This window comes from Heptranchias perlo, chromosome 5 (genome assembly GCF_035084215.1).
Source record: "Heptranchias perlo isolate sHepPer1 chromosome 5, sHepPer1.hap1, whole genome shotgun sequence".
In the NCBI taxonomy this organism is placed as follows: Eukaryota; Metazoa; Chordata; class Chondrichthyes; order Hexanchiformes; family Hexanchidae; genus Heptranchias; species Heptranchias perlo.
Genome location: NC_090329.1, coordinates 85,390,078 through 85,406,468, shown reverse-complemented (window position 1 = coordinate 85,406,468; position 16,391 = coordinate 85,390,078). Strand labels below are relative to the sequence as shown.

Below are 16,391 nucleotides of genomic sequence, written 5' to 3'. Positions count from 1 at the left end.
TACCTCGCACAAAGGAAGATGGTAGTGGTTGTTGGAGGCCAATCATCTCAGCCCCAGGGCATTGCTGCAGGAGTTCCTCAGGGCAGTGTGTCCTAGGCCCAATCATCTTCAGCTGCTTCATCAATGACCTTCCCTCCATCATAAGGTCAGAAATGGGGATGTTCACTGATGATTGCACAGTGTTCAGTTCCATTCGCAACCTCTCAAATAATGAAGCAGTCCGAGCCCGCATGCAGCAAGACCTGGACAACATCCAGGCTTGGGCTGATAGTGGCAAGTAACATTCGCGCCAGACAAGTGCCAGGCAATGACCATCCACAACAAGAGAGAGTCTAACCACCTCCCCTTGACATTCAATGGCATTACCATCACCGAATCCTCCACCATCAACATCCTGGGGGTCACCATTGACCAGAAACTTAACTGGACCAGCCATATAAATACTGTGGCTACAAGACCAGGTCAGAGGCTGGGTATTCTGCGGCGAGGGATTCACCTCCTGACTCCCCAAAGCCTTTCCACCGTCTACAAGGCACATGTCAGGAATGTGATGGAATACTCTCCACTTGCCTGGATGAGTGCAGCTCCAACAACACTCAAGAAGCTCGACTCCATCCAGAACAAAGCAGCCCGCTTGATTGGCACCCCATCCACCACCCTAAACATTCACTCCCTTCACCACCGGTGCACCGTGGTTGCAGTGTGTACCATCCATAGGATGCACTGCAGTAACTCGCCAAGGCTTCTTCGCTCCAGGTTATTGCCTTCAGTTCCCCCGTTTTATTTTGGATGCTGTGTACATTGCTGTATTGGTGCTTTAATTCATCTTGAATAGTTGTTCCTTTTACTTTATCTTTAACAGTCCTTTTACACTTCTGTTTTATAATTGTAGTTGGCCCTTGACTGTTTATGTTATATTTATTCTTTACTCTTGTCTAACCTTTACACTCATCTACTGTTGCTTTTGTCTTTAATCTTTTGTTATTGCTACCAGATTTCCACCCCCCCCCATTTCTAGTTTAAAGCCGTATGCACTGCCCTAATTTGTACTCTAGCACCAGCCCAATCATAAGGAAGTAGTTAGCTAGTCATGTAGTGGCAGTGTTTCCCAGCATCTGGTTGAAATGATAATTAGGCGAAATTGTGTAGTGACCCTAGTCACATTCACGTGCCCATTTACATTCAGCGAGGTCTGTGGTAATGATTCTGGTGGGTTTTACTGAGGAGAATGGTGAACATATTTGGGGGGCAGAATTGTGGTGGTAAGTCACACTGCATCATTTGCTCTTTTTTATGCTGCAAAACTGCCAGAAAACAGAGGGGTTGGGGCTTCAGAAAGGAAAATCCAGCCCTTCTTGTGTTATGGATGGGGGTGGGGGAAGGGATTGGGATGTAAGCCATCAACGTTGCTGGTGTTCATTGACCTGATTTGCAAAGGTGCATCATGTGCATGTACTCTTCAAATCGTTTGTTGTCAAGTCATCTTGCTGCACTGTCATGTTGACTCCCCTGCACCTTTTCACCCCCATTGCTTCACACTATTAGTGGAAATCAATTATTTGTTTAATTAGCAGTCAGCGTCAGTGAGAGAAAATGTAGAGTTGAAAGAAACATCAATGTGAAAGGTTGGGTTTTAATGGAGATCAGACTGTTCCTCAAGCACACCTCAAATTTTCTTGACTGCAATCTACAAATTAAAGACCTGAAAATGTATGATAGCTACTCTGCATATTAAAATGCCCGGAGATGGAGGAAAGTAAAAGTGCCTCAACAAATCATTTTCTGCATGTGCATGAGGTGCATCAATCAGCTTACACAACCACCATCCCTCCCCCTTCCATTTTGCACAGCATGAACATTGCTTTATCAGATAATGCCAATGATATTATTGTTGACAAGCTGCAGTAGGTAAACCTTACCATATGTACTAGGTTCACTGAGCACACTGCCGCAATCCTGTGGGAGAGTAAAACATTCAGAAATGAGCAAACAGAAATTGAATCTACACTGGAATCGATTAAAGTCTCTTCAGTTTTTTCAGAATAGATCACAGATTTTTATTTTTCATTCTGCTTTCTCTGTTTGTAGAATATGGTTTTGAAAGTACCCTGACACAATTTCATATTATTACTTCTAAATGTCACTCCCTTTACGCAGCCTGTACGTAATCCCATTCTTTGTCCATTTTAGGATCTGCCTCTTATTTCTATGCCTCAAAGCCTTCATTTCCCACAAGGAAACCTGGAAAAAGCCAGCTTTCTCAGCTCTGTTCTAGGCCTGCTGCTCCTTGGCACCGGGTTTCCATGGCACAGCTGAAAACTATTCAAAATAATGATTAAACAAAGAAATAGAACAGCAGTGGGAAACAATTAAAATGATGATCAATAGAGTTCAGGAAAAATATATCCCACGAAAGAGCAAGAACAAACAAGCCAGTAATGACACACAATGGATGAATAAAGAAAAAAGGGCAAAATTGAAACTAAAGAAAAAGGCACTAAGTACATAGACAATAAAGGAGAGGATGACAAAAGGGAATACAAAAAGGTTAGGAAAGAAGTGATAAAAACAATTAGGAAAGCAAAGAGAAACTATGAAATTAAATTATCAAGGAATATTAAAAGAAATACTAAAGTATTCTACAGACACATAAATAACAAAAGAAAAATCAGGATAGGGATAGGGTCACTAAGGGATACACACGATAAACTCATAGGTAATGACAGCGAGATGGCACAAATATTAAATAATTACTTTGCCTCAGTAATTACCAGGGAGACTAACATGGTTGGCATGACATTAGAAGAAGAGATCCAAAAAGATATAAAGACATATAAGATAGAAAGGGGGGAAATAATTGTTAAACTAATCAAACTTAAAAAGGATAAAACCACCGTGCATATTATAAGTTGGGGAAGAGATAGCAGAGACACTATTACATATATATAAAAATTCATTAGAAAAAGGAATAGTGCCTAGTGCTAATGTGATTCCTATATTTAAAAAGGGAGATAGAACAAGTCCATGGAACTATAGACCAATTAGCTTAACATCAGTGGTAGGGACAAATATGGAATCCTTACTCAAAGATGTAATAGAAAAACACCTAGAAACCGAAAATATAATAAAGAATAGTCAGTACGGATTTCCAAGGGGAAGGTCATGTTTGACCAACCTTATTGAATCCTTCGAAGAAGTAACAGAAAAGTCAAAAAGTGATGTCATAAGACAAGGAGGAGCGCCGAAGGTAAGTTAGTAAGGATTTAGTCCATTGTTTAGTGTTTTAGCGGTTATTGTTCTTAGTGGTTAGTGTCTTCAGAGGTTGTTTAGTGTCTTTTAGTGGTTAGTGTTTTAGTGTTAGATAAACGGTAAATTGCCTTAAAGTGAAACAAACAATTTAAACAACTGTAGCTAACATGGCAGGACAACTGGGGCTCGTCGCATGCACATCCTATGCCATGTGGGATCTCCAGAACATGTTGTGCAGGAAGTACTGCCAACTGCTCGAGCTTGAGCTCAGAGTTTCTGAGCTTGAGGGGCGGCTGGTGTCACTACAGTGCATACAGCAAGCTGCGAGTTTTGTGCATAGCACGTTTCAGGAGGTGGTCACCCTGCAGCTACAGAGAGTCCAGGTGGAGAGGGAGTGGGTGACCACCAGACAGGCTAGAAGGAACAGGCAGGCTGTGCAGGAGTCCCCTGGGAGTGTGGCATTCACAAACCAGTGTTCAGTGTTCAATACCAGTGAGGGTGTTGACACCTTGGGGAGTGCAGTCAGGAGCAAATCCACGGACTCGGCAGCACAGGGCGGCAAAAGAATTGCAGTTGTTACAGGGGATTCAATAGTCGGGGGATAGACAGGCATTTCTGCAACCGCCGATGTAAGTCCCGTTTGGGTGTTACCTCCCTGGTGCCAGGGTAAAGGATATCACTGCGAGAGTGCAGAACATTTTGAGGGGGTAAGGGGAAAAGCCAGAAGTCATGGTCCATGTGAGAACCAATGACATTGGAAGAAAAAGGGTTGAGGTCCTGCAGTCAGAGTTTCAGGAGCTAGGAAGGAAGTTAAAAAGTAGGACCTCAAAGGTAGTTATCTCTGGATTACTCCCAGTGCCACGCGCTAGTGAGTATAGGAATACTAGGATAAGAAAGGTTAATGCGTGGCTGGAGCAATGGGTGCAGGAGGGATCTGTTCAAGGTGGTTGACTTGCACCTTAACAGAGCTGAGACCAATGTCCTCGTGGGGAGGTTAACTAGTGCCATGGGGGAGGGTTTAAACTAATTTGGCAGAAGGATGGGCATCAGGCTGAAACATTAGAGAAGAGGAACAAGATACACAGAGGATTGGGAGAGACAAGTAGCACTAGAGTAAAGAAAAGTTCAGAACTGGGAGGGATCAGACAGGGGGCAAATGCGAGGCAATCTAAGATGAGTTTGGAGTGCATGTACGTAAATACTTGTAAACAAATGAGGTTGGTGAGCTGCAGGTTCAAGTAGCCACATATGACTATGATATAGTGGCAATAACAGAGACCTGGCTCAAAGAAGGGGAAGATTGGGTACTTAATATCCCTGGCTACAAGGTATTCAGGAAAGATCGAGAAAGAAAGAAGGGAAGGGGGCCGGCAGTATTGATCAAATAAATTATTATAGCACTGGAAAGGGATGATATAGTTGAGGGGTCAAAGACAGAATCTATTTGCTTAGAATTAAGGAACAACAGAGGAGCTATTATGCTACTGGGTGTATACCATAGGCCACCAAATAGTGGGAAGGAGATAGAGGAGTAAATTTGCATGGAAATTACAGAAAGATGCAAAAACTATAGAGTAGTGATAATGGGGGACTTCAATTATCCCAATATAGACTGGGACAGTAACAGTGTAAAGGGCAAAGAGGAGGAGGAATTTCTGAAATATGTTCAAAAGAACTTTCTGGAACAATGTATTTCCAGCCCAACCAGGAAGGAAGCAGTGCTGGATCTAGATCTGGGAAATGAAGTGGGGCAAGAGAAGCATGTTTCAGTGGGGGAGCATTTGGAGAACAGTGATCATAATATCCTTAGGTGTAGAATAGTTTTGGAAAAGGACGAGGAACAATCAAATATGAAAATACTTAACTGGCGGAGGACTAATTCCAGTGAGTTAAAAAGGGATTTTGCCCAGGTGGATTAGAATTAAAAATTGGTAGGCAAACAGTAATTGAACAATGGGAGACTTTCAAGGAGGAGTTGGTTCGGGTAGAGAGTAGATGCATTCCTACGAGGGGAAAGGAAGGGCATCCAAAGCTAGAGCTCCCTGGATAACTAAAGATATAGAGATTAAAATGAAACAGAAAAAGGAGCTTATGACAAATGTGAGGTTCACAATACAGTAGAGAACCAGGCTGAATACAGGAAGTACAGAGGAGATCTAAAAAGGGAATAAGAGGAGCAAAGAGAGAGCATGGGAATAGATTAGTGGCTAACATAAAAGAAAACCCAGAAGTCTTTTATAAACATATAAATAATGAAAGGGTAGCCAAAGGAAGCATGGGACCGATTAGGGGCAAAGAAGGAGATCTTCTTGTGGAGGCAGAGGGCATGGCTGAGGTATTAAATAAATACTTCACATCAGTCTTCACTAGAGAAGAGGATGCTGCCATTGTAGCAGTAAAGGAGGAGGTAGTAGCGATATTGGATAGGATAAAAAAATATAAAGAGGAGGTACTGAAAATGTTGGCAGTACTCAAAGTAGAAAAGTCACCCGGTCCAGATGGGATGCATCCTAGGTTACTGTGGGAAGTAAGGGTGGAAATTGTGGAGACTCTGGCCACAATCTTCCAATTCCCCCTTAGGATTGGAGGATTGCAAATGTTACACCTCTGTTTAAAAAAGGGGAGAGAGATAGACCCGACAATTACAGGACAGTCAGCGTAATGTCGGTGTGGGGAAACTTTTAGAGACAATAATCCGGGACAAAATTAATTGGCACTTGGAAAAGTATGGGCTAAGAAATGAAAGTCAGCATGGATTTGTTAAAGAAAATCGTATTTGACTAATTTGATTGAGTTCTTTGATGAACTAACAGAGAGGGTTGACGAGGGTAGTGCGGTTGATGTTGTGTATATGGATTTTCAAAAGGCCTTGGATAAAGTACCACATAATAGACTTGTGATCAAAATTAAAGCCCATGGAATTAAAGGGACAATGGCAGCATGGATATAAAATTGGCTAAAGGATAAAAAGCAAAGAATAGTGGTAAACAGTTGTTTTTCAGACTGGAGGGAAGTACACAGTGGTGTTCCTCAGGGGTCAATATTAGGACAACTGCTCTTTTTGATATAGATTAATGGCCTGGACTTGGGTATAGAGGGTATAATTTCAAAGTTCACATATGAAACAAAACTCAGAATTGTAGTAAATAATGTGGAAGATAGTAACAGACTTCAGGAGAACATAGACCAGACTGGTGAAATGGACAGACACATGGCAGATGACATTTAACGCAGAGAAGTGTGAAGTGATGCATTTTGGAAGGACGAATGAGGAGAGGCAATATAAACTAAATGGTACAATTTTAAAGGGTGTGCAGGAAGAGAGAGACCTGGAGGTACAATATACAAATGTTTGAAGGTTGCAGGACAAGTTGAGAAGGCTGTTAAAAAAGCATATGGCATGCTGGGCTTTACTAATAGAAGCATACAGCACAAAAGCAAGAAAGTTATGCTAAACCTTTATAAAACACTGGTTAGGCCTCAGCTGGATTATTGTGTTCAATTCTGGGCACCACATTTTAGGAACGATGTCAAGGCCTTCGAGAGGTTGCAGAAGAGATTTACTAGAATAGTACCAGGGATGAAGGACTTCAGTTATGTGGAGAGACTGGAGAATCTGGGGTTGTTCTCGTTAGAGCAGAGAAGGTTAAGGAAAGATTTGATAGAGGTGTTCAAGGTCATGAATGGTTTTTGATAGAGTAAGTAAGGAGAAACTGTTTCCAGTAACAGAAGGGTCGGTAACCAGAGGACATAGAATTAAGGTGATCAGCAAAAGAGCCATGAGGGAACATTTTTTATGCAGCGAGTTGTAATGATCTGGAATGCACTGCCTGAAGCGATGGTGGAAGCAGATTCAATAGTAACTTTCAAAAATGAATTAGATTACTTGAAGGGAAAAAAATTACAGGTCTATGGGGAAAGAGCAGGGGAATGGGAGTGATTGGATAGCTCTGCCAAAGAACCGGCACAGGCACGATGAAATGAATGGCCTCCTTCTTTGCTGTACCTACTATGATACTATGATACTATGGTAGACAAGGGTAATGAAGTAGATGTAATATATTTGGATTTTCAAATGGCCTGCGATAAGGTACCACATAGTAGACTCATGACTAAGGCATGTGGAGTCAGGGAACAAGTAGCAGAATGGATTGCAAGCTGGCTACAAAACAGAAAATAGAGAGTAGGGGTTAAAAATAGTTCCTCAGACTGGCAAGCGGTGGGAAGTGATGTTCTACAAGGATCACTGCTGGGACCACTGTTGTTGACCTTCCTTTATTAACATAGCCACCCCACCTCCCCTTCCTTCCTGCCTGTCCTTCCTTATTGTTAAATACCCTGGCATATTTAATTCCCAGTCGTTGTCACCCTGCAGCCATGTTTCTGTAATGGCCACAAGATCATACCCATACATAGTTATTTGTGCCGTTAACTCGTCCATTTTGTTACGAATGCTACGTGCATTCAGATAAAGAACTTTCAAATCTGTTTTGTGACACTTAGTTCCTGCTTTTTCCTTTTTAACACTTTACCTATTACTCCATACCTTCTGTCCCTTCCTGATACGCTTTCATCTGTCTCCCTGCTCAGGTTCCCAACCCCCTGCCACTTTAGTTTAATGGAGGTGTTCAGCAAAGCGATCACCCAATTTGCGTTTGGTCTCCCCAATGTAGAGATGACCGCATCATGAGCAGTGAATACAGTACACTAAATTGAAAGAAGTACCAGTAAATCACTGTTTCACCTGTTTGGGGCACTGGACTATCGGAAGGGAGGAAGTGAAAAGCCAGACATAGCATCTCTTGTGCTTGCAAAGGTGCCGTGGGAAGGGGAGCGGGTGTTGGGGGTAATGGAAAAGTGGACCAGGGTGTCGTGGAGGGAACAGTCCCTTCAGATTCCTGAAAGGGAGCGGAGGGGAAGATGTGTTTGGTGGTGGCATTGTACTGGAGGTGGTGGAAATGGTGGAGGATGATCCATTGAATGTGGAGGCTGGTGGGGTGGAAGATGAGGGCAAGGGGGTCCCTATCGTGGTTCTGGGAGGGAGGGGAAGGGGTAAGGGCAGAACTGCGGAAAATGGGACGGATGCGGCCGAGGGTCCTGTCAACTCCAGTGGGGGGAATCCTTGGTTGAGGAAAAAGGAAGACAAATCGGAAGCACTGGTGTGGAAGGTGGCATCGTCGGAACAGATGCGACAGGGATGGAGAAACAGGGAGAAGGGAAGAGAGTCCTTACAGGAAGTGGGTGAAAGGAAGTGTAATCAAGGTAGCCGAGGGAGTCAGTGGGATTATAATAGATATTGATTGAAAGTCCACCCCCAGAAATGGAGATAGAGAAGTCGAGGAAGGGAAGAGTCGGAGATGGACCATTTGTAGGCGAGGGAGGGACAAAAATTGGAACCAAAGTTGATGACATTTTTCAGTTTGGGACGAGAGCAGGAAGTGGCACCGATACACTCATCAATGTACCGGAAAATGAGGTGACGGAGGTGACCTGAGTAGGACTGGAACAAAGAACGTTCCACGTATCCCACGAATAGGTAGGCATATCTAGGACTCATACGGGTTCTCGTAGCGACACCTTTTACTTGGAGGAAGTGAGTGGAGACAAAGGAGAAGTTGTTCAATGTAAGAACAAGTTCAAGAGCAGTCCCACAGACTAGTCAAGCAACAGCCTGACATAGCCATACTCTCAGAATCATACCTTTCAGCCAACGTCCCAGACTCCTCCATCACCATCCCTGGGTATGTCCTGTCCCACCGGCAGGACAGACCCACCAGAGGTGGCGGTACAGTGATATACAGTCAGGAGGGAGTGGCCCTGGGAGTCCTCAACATTGACTCCGGACCCCATGAAATCTCATGGCATCAGGTCAAACATGGGCAAGGAAACCTCCTGCTGATTACCACCTACCGTCCTCCCTCAGCTGATGAATCAGTCCACCATGTTAAGCACCACTTGGAGAAAGCACTGAGGGTAGCAAGGGCACAGAATGTACTCTGGGTGGGGGACTTCAATGTCCATCACCAAGAGTGGCTCGGCAGCACCACTACTGACCGAGATGGCCGAGTCCTGAAGGACATAACTGCCAGGCTGGGCCTGCGGCAGGTGGTGAGCGAACCAACACGAGGGAAAAACCTACTTGGCCTCGTCCTCACCAATCTACCTGTCACAGATGCATCTGTCCATAACAGTATTGGTAGGAGTGACCACCGCACAGTCCTCGTGGAGATGAAGTCCCGTCCACGCACTGAGGACACCATCTAACCTATTGTGTGGCACTATCACCGTGCTAAATGGGATAGATTCAGAACAGATCTAGCAGCTCCAAACTGGGCATCCATGAGGTGATGTGGGCCATCAGCAGCAGCAGAATTGTATTCCAGCACAATCTGTAACCTCATGGCCCAGCATATTCCTCACTCTACCATTACCAACAAGCCAGGAGATCAACCCTGGTTCAATGAGGAGTGCAGAAGAGCATACCAGGCGTACCTAAAAATGAGGTGCCAACCTGGTGAAGCTACAACTCAGAACTACATGTATGCTAAACAGCGGAAGCAACATGCTATCGGCAGAGCTAAGCGATTCCACAACCAACGGATCAAATCAAAGCTCTGTAGTCCTGCCACATCCAGTCGTGAATGGTGGTGGACAATTAAACAACTAACGGGAGGAGGAGGCTTTGTAAACATCCCCATCCTCAATGATGGTGGACTACAGCACATGTGTGCAAAAGACAAGGCTGAAGCGTTTGCAACCATCTTCAGCCAGAAATGCCGAGTGGATGATTCATCTTGGCTTCCTCCCGATATCCCCACCATCACAGAAGCCAGTCTTCAGCCAATTCGATTCACTCCACGGGATATCAAGAAAAGGCTGAGTGCAATGGATACAGCAAAGGCTATGGGCCCCGACAACATCCCGGCTGTAGTACTGAAGTCTTGTGCTCCAGAACTAGCCGTGCTTCTAGTCAAACTGTTAAAGTACAGCCACAACACTGGCATCCACCCGAAAATATGGAAAATTGCCCAGGTTAGTCCTGTCCACAAAAAGCAGGATAAATCCAATATGGCCAATTACCGCCCCATCAATCTACTCTCAATCATCAGCAAAGTGATGGACGGTGTCGTCGACAGTGCTATCAAGCGGCACTTACTCACCAATAACCTGCTCACCGATGCTCAGTTTGGGTTCTGCCAGGACCACTCGGCTTCAGACCTCATTACAGCCTTGGTCCAAACATGGACAAAAGAGCTGAATTCCAGAGGTGAGGTGAGAGTGACTGCCCTTGACATCAAGGCAGCATTTGACTGAGTGTGGCAACAAGGAGCCCTAGTAAAATTGAAGTCAATGGGAATCAGGGGGAAAACTCTCCAGTGGCTGGAGTCATACCTAGCACAAAGGAAGATGGTGGTGGTTGTTGGAGGCCAATCATCTCAGCCCTAGGACATTGCTGCAGGAGTTCCTTAGGGCAGTGTCCCAGGCCGAATCATCTTCAGCTGCTTCATCAATGACCTTCCCTCCATCATAAGGTCAGAAATGGGGATGTTTGCTGATGATTGCACAGTGTTCAGTTCCATTCGCAACCCCTCAGATAATGAAGCAGTCTGTGCCCGCATGCAGCAAGACCTGGACAACATCCAGGCTTGGGCTGATAAGTGGCAAGTAATATTCGCGCAAGATAAGTGCCAGGCAATGACTATCCCCAACAAGAGAGTGTCTAACCACCTCCCCTTGACATTCAACGGCATTACCATCACTGAATCCCCCACCATCAACATCCTGGGGGTTACCATTGACCAGAAACTTAACTGGACCAGGCATATAAATACTGTGGCTACAAGAGCAGGTCAGAGGCTGGGTATTCTGCGGTGAGTGACTCACCCCCTGACTCCCCAAAGCCTTTCCACCATCTACAAGGCGCAAGTCAGGAGTATGATGGAATATTCTCCACTTGGCTGGATGAGTGCAGCTCCAACAACACTCAAGAAGCTCGACACCATCCAAGATAAAGCAGCCCGCTTGATTTGCACCCCATCCACCATCCTAAACTTTCACTCCCTTCACCACCAGCGCACTGTGGCTGCAGTGTGTACCATCCACAGGATGCACTGCAGCAACTCGCCAAGGCTTCTTCAACAGCACCTCCCAAACCCGCGACCTCTACCACCTAGAAGGACAAGGGCAGCAGGCACATGGGAACAACACTACCTGCACATTCCCCTCCAAGTCACACACCATCCCGATTTGGAAATATATCGTTGTTCCTTCATTGTCACTGGGTCATAATCCTGGAATTCCCTTCCTTATAGCACTGTGGGAGAACTTTCACCACACGGACTGCAGCGGTTCAAGAAGGCGGCTCACCACCACCTTCTCAAATGCAATTAGAGATGGGCAATAAATGCTGGCCTTGCCAGTGACGTCCACATCCCATTAACGAATAAAAAAAAGTTCAGCCAGGCGGAGGAGGGTAGTGATGGATGGGGACTGGTTGGACATCCGTTCAAGGAAGAAATGGAGGGCCAGCAGGCCTTTCTGGCGGGGGATGCAGATGTAGAGGGACAGGACGTCCATGGTGAAAAGGCGATTGTTAGGGCCGGGAAACTGTAAACTGTTAAAGTGGCGGAGGGCATCGGAAGAGTCGCGGATGTACATTGGAAGAGACTGGACAAGGGGAGAAAAAATAGAGTTGAGGTCGGAAGAAACAAGTTCCGTGGGGCAAGAACAGGCTGAAATGATGGCTCTACCAGGGCAGTCTTGTTGGTGGACCTTGGGAAGGAGGTAGAAGCGGGAAGTAAAGGGTTGGGGGACTTTTTGGTTGGAAGCCATTGGGGAAGATCTCCAGAAGAGATGAGGGCAGTGATGGTCTGGGAAATAAAGCTTGATGTTTGGCGGTGGGGTCATGGTCCAGAGGGAAGGTCATTGATGAAACAGCTGAAGATGGTTGGACCTAGGACACTGCCCTGAGGAACTCCTGCAGCAATGCCCTGGGGCTGAGATGATTGGTCTCCAACAACCACCACCATCTTCCTTTGTGCTAGGTATGACTCCAGCCACTCGAGAGTTTTTCCCCTGATTCCCATTGACTTTAATTTTACTAGGGCTCCTTGGTGCCACACTCAGTCAAATGCTGCCTTGATGTCAAGGGCAGTCACTCTCACCTCATCTCTGGAATTCAGCTCTTTTGTCTATGTTTGGACCAAGGCTGTAATGAGGCCTGAAGCCGAGTGGTCCTGGCGGAACCAAAACTGAGCATCGGTCAGCCGGTTATTGATGAGTAAGTGCCGCTTGATAGCACTGTCGATGATACCTGCCATCACTTTGCTCATGATTGAGAGTAGACTGATGGGGCGGTAATTGGACGGATTGGATTTGTCCTGCTTTTTGTGGACAGGACATACCTGGGCAATTTTCCACATTGTCGGGTAGATGCCAGTGTTGTAGCTGTACTGGAACAGCTTGGCTGGAGGCGCGGCAAGTTCTGGAGCACAAGTCTTCAGCACTACAGCTGGGATGTTGTCGGGGCCCATAGCCTTTGCTGTATCCAGTGCACTCAGCCGTTTCTTGATATCACGTGGAGTGAATAGAATTGGCTGAAGACTGGCTTCTGTGATGGTGGGGATATCGGGAGGAGGCCGAGATGGATCATCCACTCGGCACTTCTGGCTGAAGATGGTTGCAAACGCTTCAGCCTTGTCTTTTGCACTCATGTGCTGGGCTCCGCCATCATTGAGGATGGGGATGTTTACAGAGCCTCCTCCTCCCGTTAGTTGTTTAATTGTCCACCACCATTCACGACTGGATGTGGCAGGACTGCAGAGCTTTGATCTGATCCGTTGGTTGTGGAATTGCTTAGCTCTGTCTATAGCATGTTGCTTCCACTGTTTAGCATGCATGTAGTCTTGTGTTGTAGCTTCACCAGGATGGCACCTCATTTTTAGGTACGCCTGGTGCTGCTCCTTGCATGCTCTTCTACACTCCTCATTGAACCAGGGTTGATCCCCTGGCTTGTTGGTAATGGTAGAGTGAGGAATCTGCCAGGCCATGACTTTAAAGATTGTGCTGGAATACAATTCTGCTGCTGCTGATGGCCCACGTTGCCTCACGAATGCCCAGTTTTGAGCTGCTAGATCTGTTCTGAATCTATCCCATTTAGCACGATGATAGTGCCACACAGCACGTTGGATGGTGTCCTCAGTGCGAAGATGGGACTTCGTTTCCATAAGGTCTGTGCGGTGGTCACTCCTACTAATACTGTCATGGACAGATGCATCTGTGACAGGTAAATTGGTGAGGACGAGGTCAAGTAAGTTTTTCCCTTGTGTTGGTTCGCTCATCACGTGCCTCAGGCCCAGCCTGGCAGCTATGTCCTTCAGGACTCGGCCAGCTCGGTCAGTAGTGGTGCTGCCGAGCCACTCTTGGTGATGGACATTGAAGTCCCCCACTCAGAGTACATTCTGTGCCCTTGCTACCCTCAGTGCTTCCTAAAAGTGGTGCTCAACATGGAGGAGGACTGTTTGATCAGCTGAGGGAGGACGGTAGGTGGTAATCAGCAGGGAGTTTCCTTGCCCATGTTTGACCTGATTCCATGAGATTTCATGTGGTCTGGAGTCATGCGGTCTGGGCCAATCCCTCCTGACTGTATATCACTGTACCGCCACCTCTGGTGGGTCTGTCCTGCAGTGGGACAGGACATACCCAGGGATGGTGATGGAAGAGTCTGGGACGTTGGCTGTAAGATATGATTCTGTGAGTATGGCTATGTCAGGTTGTTGCTTGACTAGTCTGTGGGACAGCTCTCCCAATTTTGGCACAAGTCCCCAGATGTTGGTGAGGAAGTCTTTGCAGGGTCGACTGGGCTTGGTTTGCCTTTGTCGTGTCCGGTGCCTAGTGGTCCGATGCTGGGTTGTCCGTCTGGTTTTATTCTTATTGTGACTTTCTGTGGCGAGATTGTACAACCGAGTGGCTTGCTACGCTGTTTCAGAGGGCGATTAAGAGTCAACCACATTCCTGTGGGTCTAGATTCACAAATAGGGATTAAGTACCCTGGAACATTTAGTTCTCAACCTTGGTCACCTTGCAGCCACGTTTCAGTAATAGCTAATAGATCCAACCCATTTATCTCTATTTGTGCCATTAATTCATCTATCTTGTTACGAATGCTTTGTGCATTCAGATAAAGTGCCTCTAATTTTAACTTTTTACTATTTTTCCCTGATTTGACCTTGTTCACTGATGCAGTATTACCATTGAACTCTCTGTCCCTTCCTGAAACAGTTTGTTTATCTTAACCCAAATCGTTACACTGCTGTATGGCCTTGACGTTTCCCTTTAGATTTATAAATTTACCCTTACCTGAACCCTCCCCCTCCCTTTTTAGTTTAAAGCCCTATCTACCACCTTATTTATTCAATTCATCAGGGCACTGGTCCCAATCCAGTTTAAGTGAAGCCCATCCCAATGGAACAGCTTCCTCTTACCCCAGTACTGTTGCCAGTGCCCCACGAATCAAAACTCTGTCTCCCACACCATTCTTTGAGCCATGTATTTAACTCTCTGATTTGTTTGATCCTACGCCAATTTGCACGTGGGTTAGGTATTAATCCAGAGATTATTACCTTTGAGGTTCTGCTCATTAATTTGGACACTGGCTCCTCAAACTCCCTCAGCAGAACCTAATTCCTAGTTCTACCTATATCATTGGTTCCTACGTGGACCACGACAACTGGTTTCTTCCCCTCATGCTTCAAGTTCTTCACCAGCGGCGAGGAGACACCCATGCCTTTTATTGGTCCCACAGGTCCACTTTCGCTGTGCCTTTTATTGGTCCCTCAGGTCTGCTCTTGCTGCTCCTTTTATTGGCCTCTCAGGTCCGCTCTCGCCATGCCTTTCATTGGTGAGTTGTGGATGTGAGGCTTGCACCAGTGCTAAGTATGTGAGAGTGAGGTAAAGCATATGAATTGAAGGGTTGAGTAGTGATTGATAGAAATTGTTGGTAGGTGGATGATGAGGCTACAGTGAATTGAGCAGTGGATGAGGCTAGTGGTGCAGTTGGTAGGATATGCCATTTGAAGATTGAACTCACTCACCTTGACAACTCGTGTCAGATCATTGAACAACTTCTTGAACTGCATCCATGTTCTTGGATCAATGCTCCTGGCACTAAACTCCGCTACTTCCTCACACTACCTCCTGAGCGGATACATGATGTCCATCCTTCTCTCCACCTCCTACACCAAGGCCTCCAGTGCATTATCAGAGAACCTTGGTGCACACTCTCTCGCAGCTTGAGACATCTTCACAACATTTCTTCCAAAGCAATCCACTTCCTCACACCAACTTCATCAGCCACAGTACAGGTCCACTTAAGAGGTGCAGGTTGCCTTTAAGTTGCGCTAACCACTCGCGATATCAACCCCCTGCTGATGCGTGCAGCCACTGGCTGCACACAACAATCATGGAAATCAGCAAGCAGTACGAATTTAATGTTTTCGGGGCTTATCCAATTTAACCCCCCCCCCCCCTTGTCTTTATATCTTGACTACTTTGCCAACATCTATTAAAGTGGAACAAGTGCTGTAATCTTTGCCTTTTTAAAGAAAAATAGATGAGCAGAAGTATAGAACTGTACAATTAACAACAGTACATTGCATTTATATAACACCTTTAATGTAGATAAACATCCCAAAGCATTTCACAGAGGCCTAATAAGACAAAAACAGACGCCGAGTCGAAGAAGCAGTTATAAGGAAGGGCGATTAAAGATTTTCTGTTGAGTCTGAACCAACTCAGTAGGACCAATTGTAAAATGGGGTCTTTAATTACTAATCCCACATAAGTGTGAAGTACTATATAATTGCCCTCAGCGCATACATTGGCAAATATCATGCAATTGGCAATGCAACATGTTTTGCTGTTTTCTACCTGAAAAGATGTTTAAGTTCTTGCAAACCTTAATATAAAACAAAATTATTTAAAAATATAGCTTTATTAATGCTGCTTGTAATTTTGCTGTCTTTTAAAATATAAAACCCTTCAACAGCAGATTTATATCATTAAACTCACCATTTTGTATTGGCACCTCAGACCTTCCCTCCTCGAGTAAATTCCACTTCACAACAGATAGTCTTGAGGATACA

The 16,391-nt window shown here is 45.5% G+C and overlaps 1 protein-coding gene across 1 annotated transcript in view; it reads right to left on the bottom strand.

Annotated features, from left to right (window-relative positions):
* LOC137322175 (serine/arginine repetitive matrix protein 2-like) overlaps window positions 1–15,032 on the bottom strand; it is a 28,784-nt gene extending 13,752 nt beyond the window's left edge. Inside the window, exons 1-2 of the mRNA XM_067985290.1 lie at window positions 14,964–15,032; window positions 1,920–1,956 (exon numbers count right to left, since the gene is read on the bottom strand). Of these exons, the coding sequence (XP_067841391.1) occupies window positions 1,920–1,956; window positions 14,964–15,032 (106 nt within the window). The remainder of the gene's footprint in view (window positions 1–1,919; window positions 1,957–14,963) is intronic.
* Window positions 15,033–16,391: the final 1,359 nt, after the last annotated feature.